Source organism: Ursus maritimus, unplaced genomic scaffold (assembly GCF_017311325.1).
Source record: "Ursus maritimus isolate PB19 unplaced genomic scaffold, ASM1731132v1 scaffold_22, whole genome shotgun sequence".
Taxonomy (NCBI): domain Eukaryota; kingdom Metazoa; phylum Chordata; class Mammalia; order Carnivora; family Ursidae; genus Ursus; species Ursus maritimus.
In genome coordinates, this window is record NW_024424675.1 from 17,073,359 (window position 1) to 17,085,935 (window position 12,577).

Here is a 12,577-nt window from a genome sequence, read left to right on the forward strand (position 1 = left end):
TGCACCCCGGGAGCTAAGTTCAAGCCAAGGCTATAGCATGGGAAATTCTCAATCAAGTCAGAGGCACCTTAGCATTCAGAGGATTTAAAACATCCTGGTGTTGCCAACATAGAATCTTTCCTCCTTCGTTTTCTCATTTTTCCCGTAGAGGAAAAATCTCCACGAGAGGGATGGGAGGAAACCCCCCTTTTTTATTTTAATTTTTTAATTTTTTAAAAAGATTTTATGTATTTATTTGAGAGAGTGTGTGAGTGAGAGAAGCAGGGGGAGCAGCAGAGGGAGAGGGAGAAGCAGACGCCTCACTGAGCAGGAAGCCCGAGGCAGGACTCGATCCCTGAACCTGGGAACATGACCTGAGCTGAAGGCAGCCAGTCAACTGATTGAGCCACCCAGGTGCCCACACACTTTTTTTTTTTAAGAACCATGGATTCCTCTTGGCAGGGCTGTTCACTCATTTATGGAATAAAAGTTTGAGATTAGGTGACCTCTAAGGCAGCGGCTCTAAACCCTTGTTGCATGTTAGGGTCCCCTGGGAGCTCAAACACACCACGGCCCGGGCCACACCCTGGACCCATCAAATCACAGTCTCTGGGAGTGGGAGCCTGGCAGCAATCTGTGAAGGTCCACTGGTGATTCCAAGGGGCAGCTAAGGTTGAGAACCAGTGACGTTTGTTTCTTCTGGTGTTTAGAGTTTATGACTTTCAGCTAGGAAGGGGTGCAGGGCTGTTGGGTGTAGGAGAATTCAGGTAAGCCCTTTTATTCTCCATTAAAAAGTCTGCAAAGCACCCTGCCCCTTGACAGAGGGAGTGCTTAGGAAGTTCTTATACGTAAACAAGAGTGACCCAAAAAACTATGTGCCTTGGAAGTTGGAATGCTTTGCCAGGTGTGTGGCAAAGTTGCTACCACAAGAGGGCGCACAGAGAGCAAAGATTCTGTAAGCATTTAGTGGACGTGGTGATTGGGGTTTTTGTTGTTGTTGTTTGGTTGGGTTTTTTGTGGATTTTGGGGGGAGGAGGGGGAGGGAAATCATCTGTAAGCCACCTAAGCAGTCCTCAGCTCTGGGGCCAATACAAGGCAGTTTTTTCCCCATTTTCCCTGTCAGAGTTTAAGCTTACCTGTGCCTTCCTCTTCCAGGTGGCAATCGAATTTGACCAGAACGTCTCCATTGCGTTCACCTGCCTGAGTGCGGACTGCAAGATCGTGCATGAATACATCGGTGGCTACATTTTCTTGTCCACTCGGTCTAAGGACCAGAATGAGACCCTTGACGAGGACCTGTTCCACAAGCTGACGGGTGGTCAGGAATGAAGCAGAGCTGACCTGCCTACGCACAGAGAGTGAGCCAAGGATGGTCCTCCCTGGACAGATGGGATCCTTGGCTCTCACAGTGTGTTCGCTGCAGACTGACGGACAACCCATACTTCCCCACTGGTCACTCAGATGAGGGTTCTCATCTCATTTCAGACACACTGCCTAGCATGTCCTTTTCCTCTCTTCACCCTGTCCTACCAGTGATGAAGAGGCCTCAGTTGCCTTTTCTGTAAAATGGGTGGGAGGGAGACAGGCTAGTACTCAACGACGACGCTATGGCCCAGCATGTAGCCACAGTTATGCAAGTCTGTGGCTAGAAGTCACCGGTGTGCTTCTCTGCTTCATCGTTAAGTCAGCAAAAGACAGAAAGGTCGAAAGCACAGGTAGCCAAGGAGAGATTTTATTCCATAACTCAGGTATAAAAAGTAATTTGTCTTTCCTAACAGAACCACTTTGAGCTCCCATCCTGTGAAAATGGCAGAGGGAATGCCCACATGCCCATAGACGTTTTCCCTATAGGTCAAGGCCTGGGGGTGGGGAGGGGAGAGGCGGAGCTCCCTGGTACTAGTTGGTGACAAGGGGTCAGAGCAGTGACCTGCAAGGTCATCAGTTCACAGTGACTTCTGCAGAGGTGACTACTGACCCATCTGGTCTCGGACATTGGTCCCCTCAGGTCCCGCTTCTGCCACCTGCAAGTCCTGTTCCATTCCTAGGGATCCCTCAGCCAAAGTGTTTCTCGATGACAGGGGTGACACAGAGGTCCAGGAAAACCCATTCCTCAACCTAGCTGCGGGTCTCAACAGCTGCTCCTCTAAGCTGGGGCTGAGGAAGATGGCTACAGTTCTCTCTGTTTATAAAAACCACCTCCCCACATCCGGGTTTCCCATGGGGACTGCCTCCCAGCTGGTCAGGGAGAGAAGGACAAGCCCATTCTCAAAGACCACCAAGTTCAAGGGCCTATGGCCTCCCCACTGGCTTCTGTGTCCAGTTTGTAAATCAGGAGCCAATAACAGACTTATGTTTCTCTGCTTTTTGCTCTGTCATCTCTGCCTCAAGACATGGACCTGAGCCAGGTCATCGCTGCCTCAGCTGTCACTTTCTGCTTTGGTTTGTCAGCGTTGGGAGGCATGGGTTTTGGAAGGAAAGAAGGGATATCCGGGGTAGGGGGAACTATCAGAAGGTGTTTAATTATGTTTTGATAAATGTTCTGCTGTCACAGAAAGGCCTTGGGCTGCAAGGGTAAAGCAGAGGCTGCGTTTCCTTGTTGAAATTCTTTTAGGATGCAAAACTCTGGGGGCCTGGCCAGAGCTCTGTGGCCCAGAACATCACCTGTCACTTTCTTTTGAGAATAGAGATCTCCATAACTCTAGGAGCCACATTAGGACAGCCTTGTCGAGGCAACCCCAGGCCCTGAGCTGGAAGCTATTGCTGGAAATTCCTCTTTCAGCCTCTTCTTAGAGGTGAAGTTTCATGAACCCTCCTCCACCCCCCCAGTTCACCAGGTGAACTTCCGAGCCCTAGCTTAAAGCTTGGAGGTGGCTTGGGCACTTGGAAGCTCTTGGTCCCCATCATAAAGACCTTGGTTTGAAATGTTTTGTATAGAAACTAGTGCTGAGCTTTACTGTTCAGCTTGGTGGTGGTCATTTCTGTGTCGTCTTGCGCTCTGTTATTTTAGAACCTAAGTCAGGGGGCGCCTGGGTGGCACAGCGGTTAAGCATCTGCCTTCGGCTCAGGGCGTGATCCCGGCGTTATGGGATCGAGCCCCACATCAGGCTCCTCCACTATGAGCCTGCTTCTTCCTCTCCCACTCCCCCTGCTTGTGTTCCCTCTCTTGCTGGCTGTCTCTATCTCTGTCAAATAAATAAAATCTTTAAAAAAAAAAAAAAAAAGAACCTAAGTCAGGTCTTTAAGAGTATGTCAGGCCCTACGTGAAAATAATGCTCCTCGATGCCACATTTTACCCGTCTGCTGCCCAGTACCGTTCTGCATCATTTAACCAAAGCTAGGCCTTCAGTGTGACCCTCTTCCTTAGCTTTTCATGGTTCTGACATTTCCATGAAAACACTTTGTCAAAAGAATTAACTGGTTTCAACCAAACTTTCCAGGGAACGTTTCTTCCCCATCTGCACTACCACATCCCAAAGGAATAAACAAGTGTGACCAGAAAACCATAAATGCTGCTATTCCAAAGAGCAATTTAAGGACTTTTTTTCATATTGGGTGCAAAAGGTCATCTGACTTCCTGTGATGAAATTTTAAATTAATGCGTACCTTTCGGCCTCATATCCTTTCCTATCTACACTCGATGGGGAAATCTGCATTTATTATTATTTTATAGGACTTTTTAAATTAAAAGCTTTATATGGATTTGAGTGTGGTCTGGTTGTGTCCTCTCCACTCTGCTGTCTCTAAAAAGGTGAATATTTTCTCCCCCATGAAAAAGGAATGCAACTTTCAGGTTTAAGGCATACTTTCCCTCACAATTCCAAGATCTGAGCTCATTCTTCCCAGTGAGATTGACTTAGAAACCTCATTTAACCGTTGGCTTCAACTCCTTTCCCATTGAAGGTCCCTAGATTTCCTGACATCATGAGCTCTTTTTCCCCAGGTCTACCTTTTAGAAAAAGCACCAGAGAGCAAAGACATACCCACAGGCGGGGGAGCATCAGAGAGCCTCTGATTCGATGGACGAATGTCTAGAATAGTCCTTTGATTTAGTGGTAGAGGGGCCGTAACAGATAGTGACGTGCAGTTTATAGATGTCCCTTCATACAATTCTCACATCGATCCATTGGGGGCGAGGAATGACTTGCCTTCTCATTTCACAAAGGCGAAAACAGGCTCAGAAGGTGAAGCACTTGTCCAAGGTCACACCACCAGTAAGCAGCAGAACCAGAATTCAAAGCCAGCTTTGGCTTACTAACACTATCCAAAGACACATTGCTGGCATTTGGGGTTGTGGCTTTCCAGCCGTTATACCATCTCGTGTACTGGTTTTTGTTTTTGTATTTTAGTATGATATCTATTAAGTCATTCCATATTCCTCGAAATTGACTAGTACATGAGAGATTCACTGAGCACAAAAAAAAAAAAAAGTACCTATTTAAGTGCTGGCTGAATACAAAGTATGGGGCTATGATCCTGCCCAAAGGCAGCTTAAAACTTCTAATGTGAAATATGATGCCTCCTCTTTTAAGACATTATCTTTCTTTTTCTTTTTTTTTTTCCCACCTTCTTCCATTTCGTCCACCCTCCATCTCCCACATCTGGAAACCATCAATCTATTCTTTTCTAGGAGTTTGTTTCTTTTAGATTTCACATATAAGTAAGATTATACAGTATTTGTCTTTTTCTGCCTGACTTATTTCACTTAGCATAATGCCCTCAAGGTCCATCCATGTTGTTGCAAATGGCAGGGTTTCCCTCTTCTTCATGGCTGAATAGTATTTCATTATGTACATATACATATGTATTTTATCTTTATCCATTTGCCCATCACTAGACAGGTTGTTTCCTTATCTTGGCTATTGTGAATAATGCTGCAGTGAACATGGGGATGCAGATATCTCTTCAAGACAGCGACTGCATTAGCCTGGTCAAAAAGGAAACTGGAAGGGGACCTGGGTGACTCAGTCGGTTAAGCGTCCAACTCTTGGTTTCAGCTCAGGTCATGTTCTTAGGGTTGTGGGATTAAGCCCCCATCAGGTTCCATGCTCAGTGTAGAGTCTGCTTGGGATTCTCTCTCTCTCCCTCTCCCTCTGCCCCTCCTCCACCACGTGTGCACGCACTCTCTCTCTCTCTCAAATAAATAAATAAATCTTTAAAAAAAAAAAAAAAAAGGAAGGGATGCCGGGTGGCTCCGTTAAGCGTCTGCCTTCTGTTCAGGTCATTAACACCGGGGCCTTGGGATCGAGCCCTGCCTAGCAGGGAGTCTGCTTCTCCCTCTCCCTCTGCTTCCCCCCAGTTGTATTCTCTCTCTCTCTCAAGTAAATAAAATCTTAAAAAAATAAAAATAAAAAGGAAACTGGAACAACAATAGCAGAGGAAAATCCAAGCCCCCATCTGAGAGTATATGTCCCCTCATCTGTAGAACAAGGGTTTGGATCTTGTGGTTTCTTACAGCCCTTTGTACTCCAGCATTCTTTGGGTGGGGTCCATTTTCCCCACAATCAGGTTGAAGTACATCCCCCACTCCTATGCACCATGCACATGCTTTTCTTCCGAAACTCTGGCAACACTCTGCCACCACTGGCCCATTATCTGAGTCGGGACACATAGTTCTAGAACTCGAATTTCAGAGCAGGTTGACTGGCTGCCATGACAGTCAAATGAGCCCCAGGGGCAAACAGATACCAGGAGGCTAAATGGTTGTACCAACCATTGTGAGAGCAAGTCAAATCTTGCTTCTGCACCTGCCCCCAAAGAATTTTCTCAACAATAATAGGGCTATTATTACATGGCTAAAGGAATTAGAACGCCAACCTGTATTAAGGGCTCTTACTTGTGCTTCCCATGAGTCCTTTCAGTTCAACCTCTGGGTGCCACAGGTGTGGTCAGCCTCATTGTTCACATTAGGAAACATGAAGCAGTTGTTGGCAAATGTTTAATACTCTGTAAGGGTCAGCAGGAGGAGACCTGATTCGCCGATTTCCCTGGTGTAAAAACTCCCACCATAGCCAGTGTGGCATCAGTGAACACAATTGGGAAGACATGGAAACACCCAGGCCTCTGACAGGGACAAGCCTGCTCCAGCACACACCAGATCTGCAGACAGAGAAGTCAAGTAGTTTGTCAAGGTCACCCAGCGAGAGTGCGTGGGGAAGTCAAGACTTAAACCCAGACCTTCTGACTTGAGCTGTGCTCTTTAGCACGGCTCTTAATAATCCCATGTGAATGGCAAGGCCTCTTGAGCCAAGAGCCCTAGACTGTCTTTATTTCTGATCATTCCGCTGAGGGGATTTCCACCCCTTCCCCCCCACCAACATATCTGGGTAAGGCCTACAAAACTCCACAGACATTTTATCCTTCATTTACAATATACCAGATTTCAAAGGTCAAAATAGTGAAAATTTCTTCTAATTAATCTTCAGACCCCAACTGCTGGCCCACTTGTCCAATAAGACATTTGATTGCAAATCTGTGTCAAAGGTGGCATTCAGGAGGGTGGGGAAGAGTTCTACCTTCTTCCCAGCAGAAAAAACACCAACCTGTGACCCGAGACAACCCCCTCCACCCCCATTCCCACCAGTGGTTGGCCCTGGTCCTGCCATTGTATGTAAGTGATTAATGCCAGTTCCACCAGAGAGAGGCGACTTTCCCTCAGGGACTGAGCTCTGCTTTTAGAGGCTGAGTGAAATGTTTTTATTCTGACCTTTTCCTCCCTTTATAAATGGTTCTTTGAATCAGGTAGACTTCAGAAGAGCAAATGGGACGCCAAACACTTGGCAGGAAGTTGTTGAATCACCCATTCCTTATAAGCTAAGCAAAGTTCATTCTAGGACGAGTGGCTACGAATGCTGACGTGCTTGGGGATAGGTAGTGTACACAGGCATATTCAGTCAGCTGTGAGACCACAGGGCTGTGGGAGGCATGCCCTGCCTAGCAGTCACATATCTTAACATATAGGAACACATAGCCGATATATCAGAGAACCTAATATTGACTATGGGCCTACAGCTGTCAAGCCATGCTAGGTTTCAGCCAACTGTATTTCAATCAATTCAGTTCAAACACATACACAGGGACGCCTGGGCGGCTCAGTCAGTTAAGTGTCTGCCTTTGGCTCAGGTCATGATCCTGGGGTCCTGGGATTGAGCCCTGTGTCGGGGGCTTCCTGCTCAGCGGGGAGTCTACTTCTCCCTCTCCTTCCTGCTCATGCTCTGTCTTGCTATTTCTGTCACTGCCTCTGCCTCTCTCTCCCTCAAATAAATAAATAAAACATGTTTAAAAAATAAATAAAAATAAAAACACATGTATACACAAACACACACATATGTTATATTATGGCAGAGGGAGCTATATAGCTTATATAATATATAGTTTATATAATTTATTACATTTACTGTATATTTATGTACTAGTTACATATATTATATAAATCATATATAATCATATAATATATATATTATAATTATATTTTTATATATTTTATATATTTAATGATTGTATATAATTACATATATGTTAAATATATAAATAATATAAATATATATGATTATAAATATATATATATTTCTACCAGTTAAAATTGCTTAGCTACAAGTGACAGAAAACTGAAAATAATAGTGGCTCAAACAAGAGAGGTCTTTCTCTCTTCCACTGGAAATTCCAAAGGCAAGCCTAGGCCAATAAAAGATTATAGACCATGTCAAGGACCCATGCCCTTTCATCTTTCCCATCCCCTATGCACAACTTCTATTCACAAAGTCATCTCATGACCCAACATGGCTGTTTTAGCTCTAGGCATCATGTCACATGGTTTCAATGAACTACAAGGGAGGTTGAAATATTTGGTCTTTATTCAAAGTCACTATGGGCTCAACTAAAAATCAGAGTTCCTTTACTGATAAAGAGGGTGAGAATAGATGTCAGGAAACAAGTCGCTCCCTCTGCGTAAGCACCTGCCCTGTACTAGGTACTATGCTGGCTGCTAAGGATAACATAATCTAGCAAGAGACAGACATCTGAGCAAATAACTCTGTAATGGTATATAACAGGCATCATTCTTGATACGCTAAAAAGATATATGAGAGGGGCGCCTGGGTGACTCAGTCCGTTAAGCATCTGCCTTCGGCTCAGGTCATGATCCCAGGGTCCCAGGAGCAAGCGCCATGTCAGGCTCTCTGCTCACCTGGGAGCTTCCTTCTTCCTCTCCCACTCTCCCTGCATGTGCTCTCTCTCTCTCTCTCAAATGAATGAATAAAATCTTTTTTAAAAAAGATATATGAGAACAAAAGGAAGGGAGTAGTTTTGTTAGAGTCAAGAGCAAAGAAGGAAGGATTTCCCAGAGAAAGGGACATTTAGACTTGGTCTTGAGGGGTGAGTAGGAGTTTTCCAAGTAGGGAGAAGGAGAGGAATAAAGTCAAGCTTGGAAGAGAGGCCATTAGTAGAGAGAGAGAGCCAGTGAAGGTTCTTATCCATGGGGTGCCATAATCAGACTTGCATTTTCGAAGCGTAAGTCTGGCAGCTGATGGAGAATGGATGGAGGAGTCATACCAGAAGTTGATGGGTCAGTTCAGAGGCTGCCTCCGTTAGCCAAAATAAAAGACCCTGAGGATCAGAGCTCAGCCAGTGGAAAGAGGTAGGGAGAACCAAGAGCCTTTTCAGAAGTAAAATCAGCACACTGCGATTGTGGCCAACACTATTATTTACCTACCAAAACAATTTTCCCTTCTTCCTTGCTAACAGAACCTGATTTTGGCTGAGCCAATGTATCCAGCCCCAGTGATGGATCTTAATGGTCTACACCAATCGTGACAATCCTATTCCCCAACTTCTCAGTTTCCTGCACAGGTAGGGGTGGCCATGTGACCAGTTCTAACCAATGAGGCCTAAGGGAAAGCATGCTGTGGAGATTTCTGGGGGAACTTTTTCTATCCTGAGAGAAGGGAGATGCAGCTGGCTTCACCTCCACCTTCTCCGTTCTACCTGCCTTGAATGTCTGGATACGATGCCTGGAGGTACAGCCATCATCTTGCAACCGGAAGGCAACAAGCTTGAGGATAAAGGAAATGCACTAAACATGGGAGAGCCTAAAAACAGAAGTCTGTGTCATCATGGAGTGGCTGAAGGGATACCAACAGCTGCCTAATTCTGGACTCTGTTATATAAGAAAAATAAACAGATGTGTTTAAGCCACTATTAAGTGAGTTTTCTATAACTTGCCACTGAATCTATTCCTGATTGTGGTGAACAGTAAAGAAGTGAATTTATAGAGTAATGGAAAAGAGGGTCAACCCTGGCCTACAGTGGTTGGAAATCCAACTGGTAAATAAATATAAAGGATAACAGAGAGAGGCGATGTCAGTGGGCACAGCTAATAAGTTTGGTTTGGAGGACCTTAAGATCTCAATCTCTCCTGAAACACTATAATTCTATGAAGTATGTGTGTGAACCTTTCCAACGGTGCTGCTCCAAACATCCTCAAACTCCCCTTTGGAAATTTTCAGCAAAGCCTTGTTCACCTTATCTGAGTTATCCTTACTGTTGATGAATCTTCATTACTTTCATAGGGGTTCAATTTTTGGAAATAGCCAAGACAAAATAAGGTGAATTAGGAGATTGTGACTAATAAAATATTTTGGTGAACAATTTAACAAACAAAAGTAACCCTGGTGATTAGTGTGTGTGTGTGTGTGTGTGTGTGTGTGTGTGTGTGTGTGTGTAAAAAACTCATTCTGAAAGCAATTTCAGAGCAAGAATTACAAATATACTTTCAACACTTGAAAGCATCATTGGCAAAGCGACATCATCTGCAATGTAACTTTGCTCAACACCAACCCTTGCCAGATGATTTTTTTAAATCACTCTCAGGAGCTGATGACTCAAATATCCTCTTCAAGTGAAATAAACAGGTATGTTCCACATTCTCGATTCTCCTAAAAAAGGAAACAATCTCAGAGTTCTAATCGTGGTTTCTTTCTCAGACTTACTTTATGAAATTAATGCTAGTTCTTCCAGCAACAAAATGGAAATATAATATCATGTGGCTCATTCCTAAGTTGGTCAGCAACTTCCTAGTATTTAGAGTATCTCAGATAGGTTCCATAAATACTTAGCATAATTAATAATCACCAAAAAAGTAATTTTGTTATTAATATATTATTAAGGATTAATAATCATGTACACAATCTATACTATTTTCCATGAAGACAAAAAGCCATCATTGTTAAAATCTGCCTTTCAAAAGAATACTTAACATTTCCAAGTCTCTGAAATTACTATTTTGTACCTTCTTCTCAACCTGTCTCAACACCTTCCCTTGGCTGATGATTTGTAATATAATGACCTGTACATTATTGAGCACGTGATGTCATCAGATGGGAAGGGCCTCATCTTTTCACTCTTCATCTGTCCTCACAATGTCTTTCTTTCCTCCTGCCCTAGTTGGAAAAGCACCCAATCCCCAGCCTATTGAGTATTGTCCCCTCATGACCTCTAAAGGACTTGATTCCTGCAGTTTTTCTTCTCTCTTTGGCATCATTCACCTCTCCCTATCTCTTTGTACATTCCCATCCAGACTGCAAACATGTTCTCGATCTGTGGGGCTTTTAAAACATAGCTACACATTCTCTGAGTGTCCTCCCACTGAGAGATGGGATCTATGTCCCCTCCCCTTAAATCTGAGTAAGCTTGTGGCTAGATTGGCCAATAGAGTACAGCAAAGGTAATGCTATGTGACTTCTAACTGTAGGTCATAAAAGGCCATGTAGCTTCTGTTTTGTTCACAGGATACTCCCTCTTGGAGCCCTGAGGCCACCATGCTAGGGAGGCCACACGTAGGCACTCCAACTGACAGTCTCAGCAGAGCCCAGTCCTTTGTCAGCCCCACCCAGGTGCCAGACCCATGAGTAAAGTCATCTTGAAGCCTCAAAACCAGCCCATTCAACAGCTAAATACTACCAGTGACTCCAGTCAATGCATATGGAACAAAAGAATCAACCAGCCACATTATGACCAAATTCCTGATCCTCAAAAATCATGGAATAGACTATAATAACTGTTGCTTTGAGCCACTAAGTTTTGGGGGTACTTACTGGGTAGCCATAGATAGCTACAACAATATTTTCCACCTTATAAAAGGTTCAAACTCTATTTTGCCCCATTTTTCTGCTCCCACTCACATCAAAAGTTCTCCAAATAGTTAAGAAGACTAATACATACTTTCTCATGCCCTTAATTCACTCCTCTCTGGCTTCCGTCCCTTCCCCTACTAAAGCCTACTCTTGTTCAGGTCATAAATGTCCTCCACTACTCAGTCTGTCAAAACCTGACTGGTTGTGCCCTCCTTAATGAAACATTGTTCTCTCTCAACTTTCATGATTCCAAATTTTCCTGATTTTTCTCCCACCTCCCTGGCTGCTCCTTCTCAGCCTGCTAGGCTGATTCCTCTTCCTCTGCTCCACCTTCAAATGTTGGCTTGGTCCTCTTCTCTTCTCTCTCTACACGCTTGCCTTAGGTAGCCTCAACCAGTATGCGGGCTTTAAGCATCATCTATATGGTGATGCCTCCCAAATGTAATTGTCTAGCTCTGACCTCTCCCCAGAATTCCACAGTTGGATGTCCTATTATCCTCCTCAGCATCTCCATAGGTCCAACAGACATCTCAAACTTAATATGACCAAGACAGAGCCTGTGATTTTCCTACCCCAAATCTATTGCTCTATTAGACTTCTCTTTCCCAGTAAATAGCATCTCTATCCATCCAGTCCTCAGCTCCAAGAGCCTAGGGATCATCTCTGGTCTCTTCTCTCTCATCCCACACGTATTCGTTTCCTATGGCTGCATAACTAATCACCACAAATCTGGTGGCTTGAAACAACATACAATATTATTCAGCCATAAAAGGAATAAAACTTTGATAAATGCTACAACATGTTGGACCTCGGCATAAACATCACGCCTCGTGAAGTAAGCCCAACACAGGACAAATATCATACAATTCCACTGATAGGAAGTATCTAGACGAATATAGAGACGGAGAGTAGAAAAGAGGTTACCAGGAGTTGAGGAGGGGGAGAGGGGAGTTATTATTTAATGGGTAGAGTTTTTGTTGCGATGACGAAAATGTTTCAGGCATAGATAGCAGTGATGCTTACACAACATTATGAATGTATTTAATGCCCTGAATAGTACACCTAAGGAGTCGTTAAAATATGTGTTGTTATGTATATTTTACCACAATAAAAACACCAACAACCTACGCATTTATTCTCTCAGAGTTCTGGAGGTGAGAATTCTGAAATCAGTTTCCCTGAGCCAACTACAAAGTGCCAGAAGGACCACACTAACTTGGAAAGGGTTGGGGACAATCCATTTCCCTGCCTTTCCAGCTTCCACGCTGCATTCCTCCCATTCCTAGACCCCTTCCTCTACTTTCAAAGCCAGTAGCATAGCACCTTCCCTCGGTCTCCACATGGCCTTCTTCTCTGTAGTAAACTCTCCCTCTGCCTCCATCTTACAAAGACACCTGTGAGTCCATTCGGCACCCATCCAGATAAACCAGGATAATCTCCCCCTCTCAAGATCCCTCCTTAATCTCATATGC

The 12,577-nt window shown here is 44.2% G+C and overlaps 1 protein-coding gene across 1 annotated transcript in view; it reads left to right on the forward strand.

Annotated features, from left to right (window-relative positions):
* The window catches only part of FERMT1 (FERM domain containing kindlin 1), a 33,546-nt gene extending 29,523 nt beyond the window's left edge, over nucleotides 1–4,023 (forward strand). The window contains exon 14 of the mRNA XM_008703333.2: nucleotides 1,135–4,023. Within this exon, the coding sequence (XP_008701555.2) occupies nucleotides 1,135–1,308 (174 nt within the window). The 3' untranslated portion in view covers nucleotides 1,309–4,023. The remainder of the gene's footprint in view (nucleotides 1–1,134) is intronic.
* Nucleotides 4,024–12,577: the final 8,554 nt, after the last annotated feature.